At 45.8% G+C, this 19,104-nt stretch overlaps 1 protein-coding gene across 1 annotated transcript in view; it reads right to left on the reverse strand.

Annotated features, from left to right (window-relative positions):
* LOC137367179 (dynein axonemal heavy chain 8-like) overlaps positions 1 to 16,288 on the reverse strand; it is a 2,062,041-nt gene extending 2,045,753 nt beyond the window's left edge. The window contains exons 1-2 of the mRNA XM_068028615.1: positions 16,158 to 16,288; positions 5,455 to 5,608 (exon numbers count right to left, since the gene is read on the reverse strand). Coding sequence (XP_067884716.1) covers positions 5,455 to 5,598 — 144 coding nt within the window. The 5' untranslated portion in view covers positions 5,599 to 5,608; positions 16,158 to 16,288. The remainder of the gene's footprint in view (positions 1 to 5,454; positions 5,609 to 16,157) is intronic.
* Between the last annotated feature and the right edge of the window lie 2,816 nt (positions 16,289 to 19,104).

The following is a 19,104-nucleotide window of genomic DNA, read 5'->3' on the forward strand; positions in this document are numbered from 1 at the left end:
GGTGATCTTATAGAAACATAAGATTTTAAGGGAGGGTCGACAGGGTAGATGTTGAGAAGATGTTTCCACTAGTGTGGGAATCTCGAACTAGGGGACATTGTTACAGAATAAGGGGTTTGTGGTTTTGTGGTTTGTGGAGCAGTGCCTGGAGTGGCTATAAAGGCCAATTCTAGAGTAACAGACTCTTCCACAGGTGCTGCAGATAAAATTGGTTGTTGGGGATGTTACACAATTGGCTCTCTCCTTGCACTTGTCTTTTTTCCTGCCAACTGCTAAGTCTCTTCGACTCGCCACTCTTTAGCCCCGCCTTTATACCTGTCCGCCAGCTCTGGCAATCACTGGCAACTGACTCCCATGACTTGTGTTCAATGTCACAGGGCTTCATGTCGCGTCTTTAAAGAGGAGATATGGACTGCAGGTGGGTCTGATACCAGTCACGAGCTCGCTGCACAATGCGTCCTTGGGGATCCCGCCACCTTCCATGTGGCTCACATGGCCAAGCCATCTCAAGCGCCACTGGCTCAGTAAGGTGTATATGCTGTGGATGTTGGCTGCCTCGAGGACTTCTGCGTTGGAGATACTGTCCTGCCACCTGATGCCAAGGATTCTCCGGAGGCAGCGATGATGGAACAAGTTGCGACGTCGCTCTTGGCTGACATGCATTGTCCAGGCCTCGCTGCAACAGAGCAAGGTACTGAGGACACAGGCTTGAAACACTCGGACTTGTGTGTTCTGTGTCAGTGCGCCATTTTCCCACATCGTCTTGGCCAGTCTGGACATAGCAGCGGATGCCTTTCCCATGTGCTTGTTGATTTCTGCATCGAGAGAAACGTTATTGGTGACAGTTGAGCCTAGGTAGGTGAACTCTTGAACCACTTCCAGAGAGCGGTCGCCAATATTGATGGATGGAGCATTTCTGACGTCCTGTCCCATGATGTTCGTTTTCTTGAGGCTGATGGTTAGGCCAAATTCGTTGCAGGCAGCCGCAATCCTGTCGATGAGTTTCTGTAGACACTCTTCTGTGTGGGATGTTAATGCAGCCTCCTCAGCAAAGAGGAGTTCCCTGATGAGGACTTTCCGTACTTTGGTCTTTGCTCTAAGACGGGCAAGGTTGTACAACCTGCCATCTGATCTTGTGTGGAGAAAAATTCCTTCTTCTGAAGACTTGAATGCATGCGAGAGCAGCAGTGAGAAGATCCCAGTGTAGGTGCGAGAACACAGCCCTGTTTCACACCACTCAGGATAGGAAAGGGGTCTGATGAGGCACTACTATGCTGAATTGTGCCTTTCATATTGTCATGGAATGATGTGATGATACTCAGTAGCTTTGGTGGGAATCCAATCTTTTCTAGTAGTCTGAAGAGACCACGTCTGCTGACAAGGTCAAAGGCTTTGGTGAGATCTATGAAAGCAACGTAGAGGGGCATCTGTTGTTTGCGGCATTTCTCCTGTAGCTGGCGAGGGGAGAACAGCATGTCAATGGTGGATCTCTCTGCTCGAAAGCTGCACTGTGCCTCAGGGCAGACATGCTCATCCAGCTTCTGGAGTCTGTTTAAAACGACTCGAGCGAAGACTTTCCCCACTATGCTGAGCAGGGAGATTCCACAGTAGGTGATGATATTGGCATCACGCATGTCCTGTGGTACTGCTCCCTCATCACAGCACAGGCAAAGCAGTTCATGGAGTACTGAGAGTATAGCAGGCTTGGCACTCTTGATTATTTCAGAGGTAATGCCGCCCTTTCCAAGGGTTTTTCCACTGGCTAGAGAATCAATGGCATCACTGAGTTCCGATTTTGCTGGCTGTTCGTCCAGCTCATCCATGACTGGCAGAAACTGGGCAGCATTGAGGGCGGTATCAGTAACAGCATTTTCCCTGGAGTACAATAAGGGGGCACACATTTAAAACCGAGATGCGAAGGAATTTCTTCTCTCAGAGGGTGGTGAATCTCTGGAATTCTCCGCCTCCGAGAGTTGTGGAGGCTCGGTCACGAAATGTAGTTAAGGAGGAGGTGGATAAATTTTTGTAATCAAGGGTTAGGCAGAGCAGGTCTGAAAGAGAAGTTGAAGACTGGGACAGATCAGCCATGATCTTATTGAATGGCAGGGCAGGCTTGAGGGGCTGATTGGCCTACTCCTGCTCCTATTTCTTATGTTTGCTGACAACACAACCATGAGGTGGGCAGTACTTGCACATGCGCAAATGCAGGCTCTTCAACTGGAACGCCAGTGTCTGCAATATTCAGACAGCTGCCAGGATTAAAGATGGCGCTGCCCAATTTCTCAAGGGAAATGCTTATTGCTAGATCATTCTAGCAAACTAACCTTACATTAAGTTGGATGGAAGCCCAGTAATATGCTACTATTTAGTTATAGGATACTAACTGTAATCCTCAGATCTATTTAATATTCCAGTAATCCTATTAAATACAAAAGGAATAGTGTGATTGAATTTCCACTGGAAGATCGTGAATTGGTACCCAGATCGAAAATCAGGCAGGAGTATAAAATGTGCTGCCAATTCGCTGTCATTCGTTTATATGACTGACCAGGACTGATTTCACCCGAACGCAACTACTAGCTCCCGCCCTACTGGCCGCTCTCCCCCCTCGGTAACTCGCTTCCTCTACCTCCTCCCCACCGGCCACTTTCCCCAGACCTTACTGCTTCCCCCCCCCACTCCACTGGCCGATTGCTCCCGGCTCATGCCACCCCGCTCTCCGACTGCTCACTCCCTGCTTCCCCCCATCCCCCTCCAGCCACTAGCTCTAGGTCACACCGCTTCCCTCCTCTCGGCCACTCACTCCCATGTTTCATCAGACACCAGGCACCGCCAGAGGAAGCAAGGCGGGCCACAAGGGGTGACGGGGCGACGTAGGAGCAAATGGCCAAGAGGAGGGAAGAGGCATGGCCCAGAGCTACCAGCTGGAGGGGAGGGGAAGCAGTGAGTGAGTGGCCGGAGAGCGGTGTGGCACAAAGCGAGGAACAAATCGGCAGAGGAGAGGGGGAAAAAGGCAAGGTCTGCAGTGAGCGGCTGAGGGGAGGAAGCGTCAAGGCCTGGAGCGAGGTGCCAAGGGGGGAGAGCTCCAGTCTCCCATTCAGCGGCTTCCTTCAGTCGAATGGGGAGGGGCTGGATCCCGGATGACGTTTCATCACGCATACGCGAAGTTGGAGCTGGCGCGGATATGCGATGACGTCATCCCGCGCATGGGCCACTGTCCTGGCAAGATGTAGCTGCGCATGTGCGCATCTTGGCGGACTATGATGACATCAGTGGGCTGGTGCGCTGTCAGGGATCACTATGTTGTTCAGAAGCTAGTATGCAGGTGCAGTCAGCAATTGGGAAGGCAAATGGTGTGTCGGCCTTGATTGCAAGGGGATTTGAGTACAGAAGTAAAGATTTCTTGCTGCAATTCTACAAAGCTTCGGTGAGACCGCATCTGGAGTATTGTGTACAGTTTTGGTCTCCTCATCTAAGGACGGCTTTTCTTGCCATCGAGGGAGTGCAACGGAGGTTCACCAGACTAATCCCTGGGATGACAGGATTGTCTTATGAGGAGAGATTGCAGAAACTGGGCCTGTATTCTTCAGCATTTCGAAGAATGAGAGGTGATCTCATTGGAACTTACAAAATTCTTACAGGGCTTGACAAAGTAGATGGTTCCTCCAGCTGGTGAGTCCAGAATAAGGGGACACAGTCTCAGAATAAGGGGCAGGCCATTTAAGACTGAGATGACAAGGAATTTCTTTACTGAGAGAGTGATGAATCTGTGGGAGTTCTCTACCCGAGAGGCCATGGAAGCTCAATCACTGAGCATGTTCAAGACAGAAAATCGATAGAGAAATATGGGGATATTGGGGAAAAATGGCATAGATGATCAGCGACAATCTGTCTGAATGGTGGAGCAGGTTCAATGGGCCAAATGACCTCCTTCTATCCTATTTCCTATGATTCTATGCTCCTGGCATGCTCGCCTGCACTCTTTATTGAACCAGGGTTTATCCCTTGGCTTAACGGTAATGGTAGAATGAGGAATATGCCGGATTACAGATTGTTATTGAACACAATTCTTCTGCTACTGATGGTCCACAGCGTCTCATGGATGCCCAGTTTTGAGCGGTCAGATCTGTTCTGAGTCTCTCTCATTTAGCACAGTGGTAGTGTCACATATGATGGTATCCTCAGTATGAAGACAGGGCTTCATTGTCACAAGGATTGTGCAGTGGTCATTCCTACCAATACTGTCATGGACAGATGTATCTGCAACAGGTAGATTGGTAAGAGCAAGGTCTGGTCGTTTTTTTTTCCTTTCGTTGGTTCCCTCACCACCTGCCGCAGGACCAGTCTGGCGGATATGTCCTTCAGAACATGATCAGCTCAGTCAGTAGTGGTGCCACAAAGCCACGTTTGTTGATGGACATTGAAGTCCCCCACCCAGAGTATATTCTGTGCCCGTGCCACTCTCAGTGCTTCTTCCAGGTGTTCAACATGGAGGACTACAGATTCATCAGCTGAGAGATGGCAGTAGGTAATCAGCAGGTTTCCTGTTCAATGTTTGACCTGATGCCAGCAGACTTCATGGAGTCCAGAGTCAACATTGAATTCTCCCAGGGTAACTCCATCCTGACTATATGCCACTGTGCTGCCACCTCTGGTGAGCCTGTCCTGCCAGCAGGACAGGACACACCCAAGAATGGTAATGGTGGTATCTGGACATTGGATGTAAGATATGTTTGAGTATGACTATGTCAGACTGTTGCTTGACTAGTCTCCGGGATAGCTCTCCCAATTTTGGCACAAGCCCCCAGATAATAATAAGGAGGACTTTGCTGTGCCGATAGGGTTGGTTTTGCTGTTGTCATTTCTGGTGCCTCGGTCAATGCTGGGTGTTTCATCTGGTTTTATTCCTTTTCAACTTTTGTGTAGCTGTTTTGTACAGCTGAATGGTTTGCTACGTCATTTCGGAGGGCAGTTAAGTGTCAACCACATTGCTGTGGGTCCGGAGGCATGCAGGTCAGAGCAGGTAAGGATTTTCTTCCCGAAACAGCATTAGTGAACCAGATGGGTTTTTACAACAATCGATGGTAGCTTCAGGATTGCCATTACTGAGACTAGCTTACAATTCTAGGTTTGTTTTAAATTATGAATTAATTGCACTTAAATTTCACCAGCTGCCATGGTGGGATTTGAACCCATGTCCCCAGAGTATTGAAACGGAAAAGTGCTGGAAATACTCAGCAGATTAGGCAGCATCTGTGGAGATACAAGCAGAGTTAACGTTTCAGGTCTGTGACCTTTCCCCAGAGTATGAGCCTGGGTCTCAAGATTACTAATCCAGTGACATTACTACCAGCTAGGCACACCAATTTAATACACAGCAGGTGAAAAGTTCATATTTAATTCATAATCACCTTACCTGTCAAAGCTTTCAAATGTTTAACGCTAATTAAATACCTGTTTTTCTTTTATTGTCTCCTGTAACGCCAGCATTCCGACAGTGCTTCTGCGTATTCTACCAACTTTTTTCTCCTGAGAAGAAGCAACTGAATCAAGCAGACTAGAGCCACTAACATGCGGAGCGATGCCCTCCTGACTCATTTTTCAAAGTCTGAAACAGGCAGAAGAGATGAAATTTCATCCATTACTACAAGTTATTGAGTTATGAAGTTCTTATCCACGAAGTTAGAAAAAAAAGCCACTCAGTATCCAAAGAATCATTCCCATCGTACTCTTGGAAAGAGCTACTAAATTAGTAACACTCCCCTACTCTTTTCATGTAGCCCTAAAATGTTTCCTTTTCATGTATTTATCCAATTCCCTTTTGAAAATTACCATTGAATCCATTTCTACCACACTTTTAAGCATTGCATTCCAGATCAAAATAACTCGCTGCGTTAATAAATGATCCTCATCTTTCTTCTAGTTCTTTTGCTAATTCCCTTAAATCTGTCATCTGGTTACTGACCTACCATTCAGGAGAAACAGTTTCTCCTTATTTACACTGTCAAAACTCTTTGCTCAAAACACTAGCCCATTTCACCAGTCGTCCTATGTTCTTCTGAAGTCTGTTACTATCCTCTTCAGTGTTTATTACATTTATGAGTTTGTAACATCTTCAAACTTCTAAATTATTCCCTATTTCCGAACGTACAAATTAGAAGGAGTAGGCCACTCATCCCCTCGAGCCGACTCTGCCGTTCAACAAGATCACAGCTGATCTGATTGTAACCGCAACTCCACATTCCCGCCTACCCCCACTAACCTTTCACCCTCTTGCTCATCAAGAATCTATCTACCTCTGCCTTAAAAATATTCAAAGACTCTGCTTCCACTGCCTGTTGAGGAACAGTGTTCCAAAGACTCAAAAACTTGAGAAACAATTTCTCCTCATCTCTGCCTTAAATGTGCAACCCCTTTTTTTTTTTAAAAGTGACCCCTAGTTCTGGATTATCCCACAAGGAGAAACATCTTTTCTACATCCACTGTGTCAGAACCCCTCAGGATCTCATACATTTCAATCAAGTAGCCTCTTACATCCTCAGGATGTAAAAGCTTCCATCGGGACATAAAATAAGACAAATATGGGTCCATTACAGGCAGAGTCAGGAGAATTTATAATGGGGAATAGAGATATGACAGAGAAACTAAATGATTACTTTGAGTCTGTCTTCACTCAGAAATCTCCCAGATTGAGAGATCCAAGGGATTAGGGAGAAATGAGAAATTGAAGGAAGTTAGTATTAGTAAGAAGGCTATATTGGAGAAATTAATGGGACTGAAGGTTGATAAGTCCCCAGGACCTGATATTCTACATCCCAGAGTGTTGAAAGAGGTAGCTATGGAGATAGTGGATGGATTGGTGATCATCTTCCAAAATTCTATAGATTCTGGAGCAGTTACTGCAGAATGGAAGGTTGCATTTAAGAAGGGAGGGAGGGAAGGAGGGAGAGAGAAAGCAGGAAATTACAGACCTGTTAGCCTTACAACAGACGTAGAAAAAATGCAAGAATCTATTCTAAAGAATGTGATAAATGGACACTTGGATAATAATGATCTGATTGGGCATAGTCAACATGGATTTATGAATGGGAAATCATGTTTGACAAACCTGTTGGAGTTTTTTGAGGATATTACTAACAGAATTGATAAAGGGGAGTCAGTGGAAGTGGTATACTTGGATTTTCACAAGGCCTTTGATAAAGTCCCCCACAGGAGGTTGTTTAGCAAAATTAAAGCACATGGGATAGGAGGTAATATACTGGCATGGATTATGGATTGGTTAACAGGCATAAAACAGCAGGAATAAATGGATCATTCTCGCGTTGGCTGTGACTAGTGGGATACCACAGAAATCTGTGCTTGGGCCCCAGCTGTTCACAATATACATCAATTAATTGGATGTGGGGACCAAATGTAGTTTCTCCAAGTTCATACAGGACACAAAACTAGGTGGGAATGTGTGTTGTGAGGAAAATGCAAAGTGGCAAAGATGAATCAATTCATCTGCCATCTCTTTATTTTCCATTATTAATTCCCCGGACTCACTTTCTATAGGACCAACTCTCACTTTGTTAACTCTTTTCTATTTTAAATATCTACAGAAACTCTTACTATGTTTTTATATTTCTTGCCAGCTTTCTCTTGTACTCTAGTTTTTCCCCTCCTTATTCATCTTAAAGTCATTCTTTGCTGTTTTTTTATTCTGTCCAATCTTCTGACCTGCTACCAACCTTTGGGCAATTATATGCTTTTTCTTTCATTTTGATACTATCTTTAACTTTTTAGTTAACCACAGATGGTGGGTCCTCCCCTTGGAATTTTTCTTTCTCATTGAAATGTATCTATTCTGTGTATTCTGAAATATCCCCTTAAATGTCTGCCACTGCATCTCTATTAACCTATCCCTGTAACTCTACAGTGAGCTCAAAGAACCGTAATAAAAGCTCTTCAGATATTGCCTCAAACTTTTCCACTTTATTTTTCTTCTGCTCTTTTCTGTGTGTATTTGCATGTGTGTATTGCACATGCATGCTTGCCTGGGCGCGTTGTATATCTGTAGGCGTCAATCGAAGTAGAGTTTAATTAATTTCAACTTTTCTTCTTTAAACCTAAGAAAGCATGTTTGTGCTGGTTTCTTTGCCTTATAATTGGAAAGCAGTGAACGAGGATTCACCAAGGGGGAGGTAAAAGTACAGTGTGTTTAAAATTAAACCCTGTTACGGCAAGACCAGGTGAAGGCTGAAAGAGAACCCTAGATCTCTTTCTCACCTGGTCGGAACAGACTGTCTTTAAAAAAATAAACCTTTTTTTTTAAAGTGAACAATGTCCCAAAATGGCTGCTGAAGGAAAAGGGATTGGCCTTTTGTGTATTCAAACTGTCTTGCAAAGACAAAAAGGACAAATCTTCATTGCTAAGAGATAGCAACTGAACCCATCCTACACCGATCATAAAACATTCCAGAATTGATGTATTCTTCAAAACAAAGAAGGTATGAAGTAGCCACGTTCTGGGTCACTGTGCGATCACCATAGGGAGGAGGCCAGGGCATCTCCTAACAGGAAGTGAGAGATAACAGCTTTACCTCAAAATAAAACAGCCAGAGAGAGAGAGGGGGAGAAATTGTAACAGTTTGTGTTCCGGCCAAGCCAGAAAAAAAGCCCACACACTCGAGAAGATAGAAAAGTGAAAAAGAAAGGTAACTTTTAGTTGTGGGGGTGGGGGGGGGGGGGGGGGGAAGAGAAGGTTACTGTAAACCTGTTGAATTATTTTTGGGATTTTCAGGATAAACAATTGACTTTGTTTTTTAAACCCCCAGAAAACTTGGCATTGTCTGCTTATTTGAAAAACACCAAAGGGCTAAACTCTAATACAAATACACTTGCTGCAGTCAGGTAGGGAGTTGAACACTGGGAACCACCCACGTCACGCCACATGTCCATAACAGGAGTCAGCCATTCAGCCTCTCGAATCTGCTCCATCATTCAATAAGATCATGGCTGATCATTGACCTCAATTCCATCTTCCCACCCTCGATTCACATAGTATCAAAAAATCTATCAATCTCAGTCTATACTCATCAAATGAACATCCACAGTCCTCTAGGATACAGAATTCCAAAGATTCACAATTCTCTAAGTGAAAACTTTTCTCATCAAAATGCTGAATGGTTGATCCCTTATCCTGATAATATGGCCCATAGCTCCAGCCAGGGGAAATAACCTCTCAGCATCAACCCTGCCAAACCCTCTAAGAATTTTATACATTTCAATAAGATCACCTGACATTCTTCTAAACTCCAGAGAATATAGGCCTATTATGTTCAATTTCTCCTCAAAGGACAACTATCTCATCCCACGAGCAATCCAATGAACCTTCATTGCATCTCTTCTGAGACAGGGAGACCAACACTGCACATTCTATTTAAATCGAGCTACAAATGTGAATAAGCTGAAAGTTTTCAATTGTCAATGATCAATTTTATGATCTCAAACATTTGTAAAATTATGAAAATTGCTAAATGCAAGAACCCAAAAGCATAGCTTACCTGAATATTGTTTTTATTTCTAAGTCTGCCAAACACATCATCCCTTCCCTTTTAGCATTCCAAAGGGGCCATTCCCTCCATTTCACGTTAGTCCCCTCCTGCATCACCTCCCTTTCCTATGGCACCTTTCCATGCAGACACAGGAGATGCAATACCTTCCCTTTTTCCTCCTCCCTTCTCACCATCCAAGACCCCGAAAACTCCTTCCAAATGAGACAGTGATTTAATTTTAAGCTCCCAGCTAATCTCTCTCTTTGCTGCTGCTCTTTTAAGCTTCCCGCTGGTCTCTCTCTCTCTCTGCTGCTGCTCTTTTAAACTCCCGACTGGTCTCTACTTCTATGCTTTCAGATACCCATGAACTGCTGCCTGGCCAGCCAAGAAAAAGAGGAAAAAAGAGTTCTGCTGCAGGTGACTTCAAAGGGACTTATAAAGGGGCAGCATAGAACAATGATATATGATGATTATGCACACTGAGATGCTTGTTGGATTGGCAGCCTTCTGTCACTCTGTCACTGTTAAAGAACATGAGGATCCTGGCACCAATGTGGCAGAGGCATCACACATAGCTTGCAGCCCATCCTTTCCAGTGCAAACTTCATGACTGCATTGACAGACCCAGCCATCATGGAGTATCTGGGGGCCACAGTCTCAGCTTCCACTGCAGCAAGGCAGAAGCTATGCAACATCGGAGCGCTGCAGTGGAAGCACAGACTGAGGTCGAGATCCAGACTTGCTGCCATGCAGGCTCAGACTACTGCCATCATTGCTGCCGATCTCAGTGCTCAAAGGGGCATGCAGTCCTCACAGCAGTCCAGCAATCTGTTCTCCAACAGATTGCTAGGGATTATGGAGGTTAATGGACATTGGTGGTGGCACCACAGCGCATAAACTTGCTGTTCTCTCTCAGTCTAACAGCATTTGTGCTCCCACCATTGCCACTCCACCAATGCGCTTGTTGCTTTGCAGTCATTGCGAGGTGCTACAATCTGAAGTCAGGCCCTCAAGACCCAAGACATGCTCGAGGGCGTCTTGTAAGGCCCTCTGCCTTCTCCACCAGTGAAAGTTGCAGCCTTCCACCAGCTATGCTGCAGCCACTAGAGTAGGACCTCTTAAGAGGACTAGGACAGGGAAGAGCATCGACAAGACAGGCACTAATGGATTGTGCACGTGTGAACATTTTCTTTGTTTGTATAACTGGATTGTTGTTGGGTAAAGATGTTTTGTGAAGGTTTTTATTGGTGGCTTATATTGTTGGATGGTAGCCAAGGGGACACTTGAATGGGTGCATGTTGGTTTGGGGAAGTTGCCTCAATGGAAGTGGACTCTCGCAATGTGCTCTGAACAGTCATCTAGTTACACGGGGTCGAGGATGCCTCCTTGTCTTCCTCCTCCCAAAGTGGCCTCCGAATCCCTAGAAATAATGGTTGCACCCTCATAACAGCAAGGTTGTGGAGTATGCAGCAGACCACCACAAACTTGAAAATACTCTGGACTGTAAATGGAGTGTTCCCCCAAGAAGTCAATGCACAAAATCGCCCTTTCAGGAGTCTGATTGCCTGCTCTGTGAGAGTGGCTCCCACTGAAGGCCTGCACTGCGTGTGTGGTAGTAAGGCAGAAAGAGGTCATCAGCACTATGAGTGTACAAAGAACAAAGAACAGTACAGCACAGGAACAGGCCATTCGGCCCTCCAAGCCAGCGCCGATCTTGATGCCTGCCTAAACTAAAACCTTCTGCACTTCCTGGGCCCATATCCCTCTATTCCCTTCCTTTTCATGTATTTGTCAAGATGTCTCTTAAACGTCGCTATCGTATCTGCTTCCACCACCTCCCCTGGCAGCAAGTTCCAGGCACTCACCACCCTCTATGTAAAAAAACTTGCCTCGCACATTCCCTCTAAACTTTGCCCCTCGCACCTTAAACCTATGTCCCCTAGTAACTGACTCTTCCACCCTGGGAAAAAGCTTCTGACTATCCACTCTGTCCATGCCGCTCATAACTTTGTAAACCTCTATCATGTCGCCCCTCCACCTCCGTCGTTCCAGTGAAAACAATCCGAGTTTCTCCAACCTCTCCTCATAGCTAATGCCCTCCAGACCAGGCAACATCCTGGTAAACCTCCTCTGTACCCTCTCCAAAGCCTCCACGTCCTTCTGGTAGTGTGGCGACCAGAATTGCACGCAATATTCTAAGTGTGGCCTAACTAAAGTTCTGTACAGCTGCAGCATGACTTGCCAATTTTTATACTCTATGCCCCGACCGATGAAGGCAAGCATGCCGTATGCCTTCTTGAATACCTTATCCACCTGCGTTGCCACTTTCAGTGACCTGTGGACCTGTACGCCCAGATCTCTCTGCCTGTCAATACTCCTAAGGGTTCTGCCATTTACTGTGTACCGCCCACCTGCATTAGACCTTCTAAAATGCAATACCTCACATTTGTCCGGATTAAACTCCATCTGCCATTTCTTCGCCCAAGTCTCCAACCGATCTATATCCTGCTGTATCCTCTGACAATCCTAATCATTATCCGCAACTCCACCAACCTTTGTGTCGTCCGCAAACTTACTAATCAGACCAGCTACATTTTCCTCCAAATCATTTATATACATTACAAACAGCAAAGGTCCCAGCACTGATCCCTGCGGAACACCACTAGTCACATTTCTTCATTCAGAAAAACACCCATCCACTGATACCCTCTATCTTCTATGACCGAGCCAGTTCTGTATCCATCTTGCCAGCTCCCCTCTGATCCCGTGTGACTTCACCTTTTGCACCGGTCTGCCATGCGGGACCTTGTCAAAGGCTTTACTGAAGTCCATATAGATAACATCCACTGCCCTTCCTTCATTAATCATCTTCGTCACTTCCTCAAAAAACTCAATCAAATTACTAAGACACGACCTCCCCTTCACAAAACCATGCTGTCTCTTGCTAATAAGTCCATTTGTTTCCAAATGGGAGTAAATCCTGTCCCGAAGAATCCTCTCTAATAATTTCCCTACCACTGACGTAAGGCTCACCGGCCAATAATTTCCTGGATTATCCTTGCCACCCCTCTTAAACAAAGGCACGACATTGGCTATTCTCCAGTCCTCTGGGACCTCACCTGTAGCCAATGAGGATGCAAAGATTTCTGTCAAGGTCCCAGCAATTTCTTCCCTTGCTTCCCTCAGTATTCTGGAGTAGATCCCATCAGGCCCTGGGGACTTATCTACCTTAATGCTTTGCAAGACACCCAACACCTCCTCCTTTTTGATAATGAGATGACTGAGACTATCTGCACTCCCTTCCCTAGGCTCATCATCCACCAAGTCCTTCTCTTTGGTGAATACTGATGCAAAGTACTCATTTAGCAGCTCCCCCATTTCCTCTGGCTCCACACATAGATTCCCATCTCTGTCCTTGAGTGGGCCAACCCTCTCCCTCGTTACCCTCTTGCTCTTTATATATGTATAAAAAGCCTTGGGAGTTTCCTTAATCCTGTTTGCCAATGACTTTTCATGACCCCTTTTAGCCCTCCTAATTCCTTGCTTAAGTTCCTTCCTACGGTCGTTATGTTCCTCAAGTGCTTCATCTGTTCCTAGCCTTCCAGCCCTTACAAATGCTTCCTTTTTCTTTTTGACTGGGCTTACAATATCCCATGTTATCCAAGCTTCCCGAAACTTGCCAAACTTGTCTTTCTTCCTCACAGAAACATGCTGGTCCTGTATTATAATCAGCTGACGTTTGAAAGACTCCCACATGTCAGATGTTGATTTACCCTCAAACAGCTGCCCCCAATCTAAATTCTTCAGTTCCTGTCTAATATTGTTATAATTAGCCTTCCTACTCCAGAGGTTCAAGAAGGCAGCTCACCACCACCTTCTCAAGGGCAATAACCAAAAGATCAAAGAGGTAGATTTTAAGGAGTTTCTTAAAAGGAGGAAAGCAAGGTAGAGAAGCAGAGAAGTGTCAGGAGAGAATTCCAGAGCTTAGGTCCTCGACAAAAGAAAGCATGGCCAATGGTGCAGTGATTAAAATCAGGGATGCTCAAGACGCCAGAATTAGATAAGCGCAGTTATCAGAGAGTTGAGATGCTGCAGGGGATTATAGAGATAGGAGGGCCAGGTCACAGTGGGACTGGAAAACCAGGATGAGAACTTTAAAAAGACATTGCTTGCCCAGATGTCAGTATAGGTCAGCAAGCACAGGGGTGATAGGTCAAAAGGGACTTGATGCAAGTCATGGTAGCACAGCTTTGCAGAGGTAGAATGTGAGATCGGCCAGGAGTGCGTTGGAATAGTCAAGCCTAGAGATAAAGAAGGCATGAATGAGACAAGCTTAGAGAGGAGAGATGGAAATAGACAGTCTTTGTGATGACACGAAAATGTGCTGAGATACTTGTTACGGCCGAGTGAGAAAGGGGTCTAATGTTCCCTCTCAACCTTCCTCTGGTCTTACCGTAACAGGGTTTAATTTTAAACACACAATATTTTTTTTAGCTCCCCCTCAGTTGAATCCTTGTTCACTTACTTCCAATTATAAGGCAAAGAAACCAGCCAAATAGGTTTTCTTCGGTTTAGATAAAAAAGGTTGAGCTTTATTAAATAAACTCTAATTCGGTTCATGCCGACATGCCCACACCAGCATGCAGATACAGACAGAAGAGTGGAAGTGGAAAAGTCTGAGCAATATCTGAAGATGGTTTTGCTTACTGTTCTTCGAGATCGCTGCAAGGTCCTTGATTGTATTAGGGCCTAGCATTCTTCTTAAATGTTGTTCAATGTCGGAGACTTTTCTCTCTTGAAGTTCATGTGCCCTCAGTGGGTCCAGAGGCTTGTAAGAAAGAGATGGGAGTCAACAGGAGAGGTCTTCTCACTCCAAGCGCAAACAGTCTTTCTTGAGTTCAAAAACTCTGTGGCTAGTTCAAAAGACCCTGGACCAGCTAGTTAGTCATTTGACCAGCTGGTTTAACCTGTTCTGGCTTTTGTGGATTGTACCACTTTAGCAGAATCTGGAATGCTCTTCCTTACACCTTCAATGTCTGGTGATCAAAATCCATTGTGGGTTAAATGTGTCAGGGAATGGTCCTTTGTCTCCACAAGCATGGTCTGTTAGTGTGCAAATGTTGTTCAGCTAAGTGTCTAGGAGCCCTTGTAACAGACCTTCTCTTCTTCCCAGAAAGTTTAAAATCAATGTTCATATGATCAAATTAATATGGCTCATTCTTGGCAGGTGGGGCCCTGCATGGCATACTCATTTCGGGGTCAAGTAAGACACCAAAGTTGCGAACAGTACTGGATGTCAGATAAGCAGTCTGATAATTTAGCAACAGTGGAGGAGTCGAGAGGCAGTGGTGAGGTAGACCTGTGTGTTGTCAGAATCAATGTGAAAACCAGCACTGTGCTTTCTAAGAATGTGGCCAAGCAGCAGCATATTGATGCGAAATAGGAGGGAACCAAGGACTGATCCTTGGAAACAGAGGTAATGGTGCAGTAACAGGAAAAGAAGCCATTGCAGCTGATACTCTGGCTTGATTAGATAACAGAACCAGGTGAGAGCAGTGCCACCCAGCTGGATAACAGTGGAGGCGTATATGGAGGAGGGTTTGGTCAACCACGTCAAAGACTACATACAGGCTGAAAAGAATGAGGGATCGTTTATCTTAGTCACAGTCACATGGGATGTCATTACAGCACAGAAGGGGGCCATCTGGCCAATTGAGACTATGCCAGCCAATTCAAGCCATTCCCCTGCAAGTATATTCCCTCACGTGCCCATCCAATTTCCTTTTGAAATCGCTGATCTTCCCCTTGTCAGCAGCCTGTTCCAGGACATTACCGCTTATTATGTAAAAGTTCTTCCCCGCATTCCCCCTTTGCATCTATTTATTTTTATTTAGAAATACAGCACTGAAACAGGCCCTTTGGCCCACTAAGTCTGTGCTGACCAACAACCACCCATTTATTCTGACCCTACAGTAATCCCATATTCCCTACCACCTACCTACACTAGGGGTAATTTATAATGGCCAATTTACCTATCACCTGCAAGTCTTTGGCTGTGGGAGGAAACCGGAGCACCTGGCGAAAACCCACGCGGTCACAGGGAGAACTTGCAAACTCCGCACAGGCAGTACCCAGAATTGAACCCGGGTCGCTGGAGCTGTGAGGCTGTGGTGCTAACCACTGCGCCACCCAAGACCTTAAATCTGTGCCCCCCTTACTAGACTTTGTACCATTAGCTAATGTGACTTTCACAAGAGCCTGTGCTGTGGCAGGGTGGAAACCTGATTGGAGGGATCCAAATAATATCCTTACAGTCAAAAATGCCTTGCATAATGCAAGACATCTCCACATCTAACCTTCCTTTCACTCCAGATGTGTGAACGAGATACATCACCCACCTCCCTCCTACCTCTGTAAAGTGATATGGCATAGACCGATTAACCTCCTTCTTTGCCATAAATAACTTTTAGCATTTGGGACCCCTGTTCACACTGGCTGTGTTTCTACACCAACAAAAAGAAACTAAATTTCCCCTTCAGGAGCGAAGAGTTGACAACATTTGCAATAACAAAAATTCTGCTCGATAATACATATTCTTCAAATGTTCAATATAATACTCACTTGACAATTCCTCAGACAGTAAGAAAATAAAATACGTCTCAAATATTAGCGTCAGTAAAGGGAGGAAATTCCTCTGCCGCCTGAAATTTCTAACCACCAAAGGAGTCGGAAAAATTGTCGTCCTTTCACCTAAACGTTAAAGAAAAATATCGCAGTAAAACTTTATTTATTTCTGTTTATTTAAATCTTCCATTTCGGAGTTATAAAACTCCGCCGCTCGCAGCCAAAAAACAACAACAAAAACAACAACCGCCTCTCGCGCCTTGTTTAACCGTCAACGGAATTTTCGGTCACGCGCATGACGTCAGAGCGAGAGCGGCTCGCGGGCCGGCGGGAGCAGAGAGAGCAGAGCTTGATGGAGCGGATCGGGTCTGTTGCACAACCCTGTCACTTGCCGAGCCTTGGCCAGCTTCGGTTGCTTTTTTGTGTTACTTATGAGCACAGGAGGAGGCCATTCTCCCAGGCAATTTGCTCTTCAATCTCTAGGTGTGACATTATAACCCCCTCAAAACCTATTCACTTACACACAGTTCAAATCAGATCCATACATCTCCCACACCCACTTCCAAACCTGTGACCTCTACCACCTAAAAGGACAAGGGCAGCAGATGCATGGGAACATCACCACCTGCAAGTTCCCCTCCAAGTCACACACCATCCTGACTTGGAACTATATCACTGTTTCTTCACTGGCACTGGGTCAAAATCCGAGAACTCCCTTCCCAACAGCACTGTGGGTATACCTACCTCACATGGACTGCAGTGGTTCAAGATGGCGGCTCACCACCATCTTCTCAAGGGCAATCAGTGATGGGAAAAAATGCTGACCTAGCTAGCGCCACCCACATCCCATGAATGACTAAAAAAAAGTTGATCCAAGTGGTGCATCAAAGTGGCAAAAGCCTTTATTTGCATACATTGCTATCAGAGGTCATGAGTACAGTAAGTCAAAGTGCACAAAGATACCAAGTTTTATCCAAACATCTCCCTTTTCATTAAAAAAAATTGTGTGCAAAATTGTTTGCCAATGAATCCACATATATGAGATAACAACAAAAAGTGCTGGAAAACACTCAGCAGGTTTGGCAGCATCTGTGGAGAGAGAAGCAAAGTTAATGTTTCAGGTCAGTGACCTTTCATCAATGAATCCACATATATGTTATTTTGTCTGAAGTTGCATTTTGTAATTTCCTGCTTCCCCAAAAAAAATCCCGGGGGAAAGGACAGGGTATCCAATGCAGTGTGACACCTGGTCCCAGGGAGAAAGGACAGTGTATCTGACGCATTGTGACACCCGGTCACAGAATGGGAAAGGACAGTGTATCTAACGCCCAGTGACACCCGGTCTCAGAGTGGGAAAGGATTGTGGATCGAACGCATTGTGACACCCGGTCACAGAGTGGGAAAGGATAGTGTATCTAACGCCCTGCGACACCCGGTCTCAGAGTGGGAAAGGATAGTGTATCTAACGCATTGTGACACCCGGTCTCAGAGGGGGAAAGGACAGTGTATCTAACGCATTGTGACACCCGGTCTCAGAGTGGGAAAGGATAGTGTATCTAACGCCCTGTGACACCTGGTCTCAGAGGGGGAAAGAACAGTGTATCTAACGCATTGTGACACCGGTCACAGAGTGGGAAAGGATAGTGTATCTAACGCCCTGCGACACCCGGTCTCAGAGTGGGAAAGGATAGTGTATCTAACGCATTGTGACACCCGGTCACAGAGTGGGAAAGGATAGTGTATCTAACGCCCTGTGACACCTGGTCTCAGAGGGGGAAAGGACAGTGTATCTAACGCATTGTGACACCCGGTCTCAGAGTGGGAAAGGATAGTGTATCTAACGCATTGTGACACCCGGTCACAGAGTGGGAAAGGATGGTGTATCTAACGCCCTGTGACACCTGGTCTCAGAGGGGGAAAGGACAGTGTATCTAACGCATTGTGACACCGGTCACAGAGTGGGAAAGGATGGTGCATCTAATGCCCTGTGACACCCGGTCTCGGGCGGGAAAGGACAGTGTATCTAACGCATTGTGACACCCAGTCCCAGACGTAAAGGACAGCGCATCTAATGCACTGTGACACCCGGTCCCAGAAGGTGAAGGGACAGTGTATCTAACGCACTGTGACACCCAGTCCCAGAGGGAAATAACAGTGTCTAACGCATTGTGGCACCCGGATTCAGAGGGGGAGAGAACAGTGTATCTAATGCTCTGTGGTACCCGGGATTCAGAGGGAGAAAGGACAGTGTATCTAATGCTCTGTGGTACCCGGATTCAGAGGGAGAAAGGACAGTGTATCTAATGCTCTGTGGTACCCGGATTCAGAGGGAGTAAGGACAGTGTATCTAATGCTCTGTGGTACCCGGATTCAGAGGGAGTAAGGACAGTGTATCTAATGCTCTGTGGTACCCGGATTCAGAGGGAGTAAGGACAGTGTTTCTAATGCTCTGTGGTACCCGGATTCAGAGGGAGGAAGGACAGTGTTTCTAATGCTCTGTGGTACCCGGATTCAGAGGGAGGAAGGACAGTGTATCTAATGCTCTGTGGTACCCGGATTCAGAGGGAGTAAGGACAGTGTATCTAATGCTCTGTGGTACCCGGATTCAGAGGGAGGAAGGACAGTGTTTCTAATGCTCTGTGGTACCCGGATTCAGAGGGAGGAAGGACAGTGTTTCTAATGCTCTGTGGTACCCGGATTCAGAGGGAGGAAGGACAGTGTTTCTAATGCTCTGTGGTACCCGGATTCAGAGGGCGGAAGGACAGTATCTAATGCTCTGTGGTACCCGGATTCAGAGGGAGAAAGGACAGTGTATCTAATGCAAAGGGACAGCCGGTCCTAGAGGGGGAAAAGTCATTGTATATAATGCACTGTAACACACGGTCCCAGTGGGAAAGGAGAGTGCATCTAATGCACTGTGACAACCAATCCTTGCGGCAGAAAG

This window comes from Heterodontus francisci, chromosome 3, assembly GCF_036365525.1.
Source record: "Heterodontus francisci isolate sHetFra1 chromosome 3, sHetFra1.hap1, whole genome shotgun sequence".
NCBI lineage: Eukaryota > Metazoa > Chordata > Chondrichthyes > Heterodontiformes > Heterodontidae > Heterodontus > Heterodontus francisci.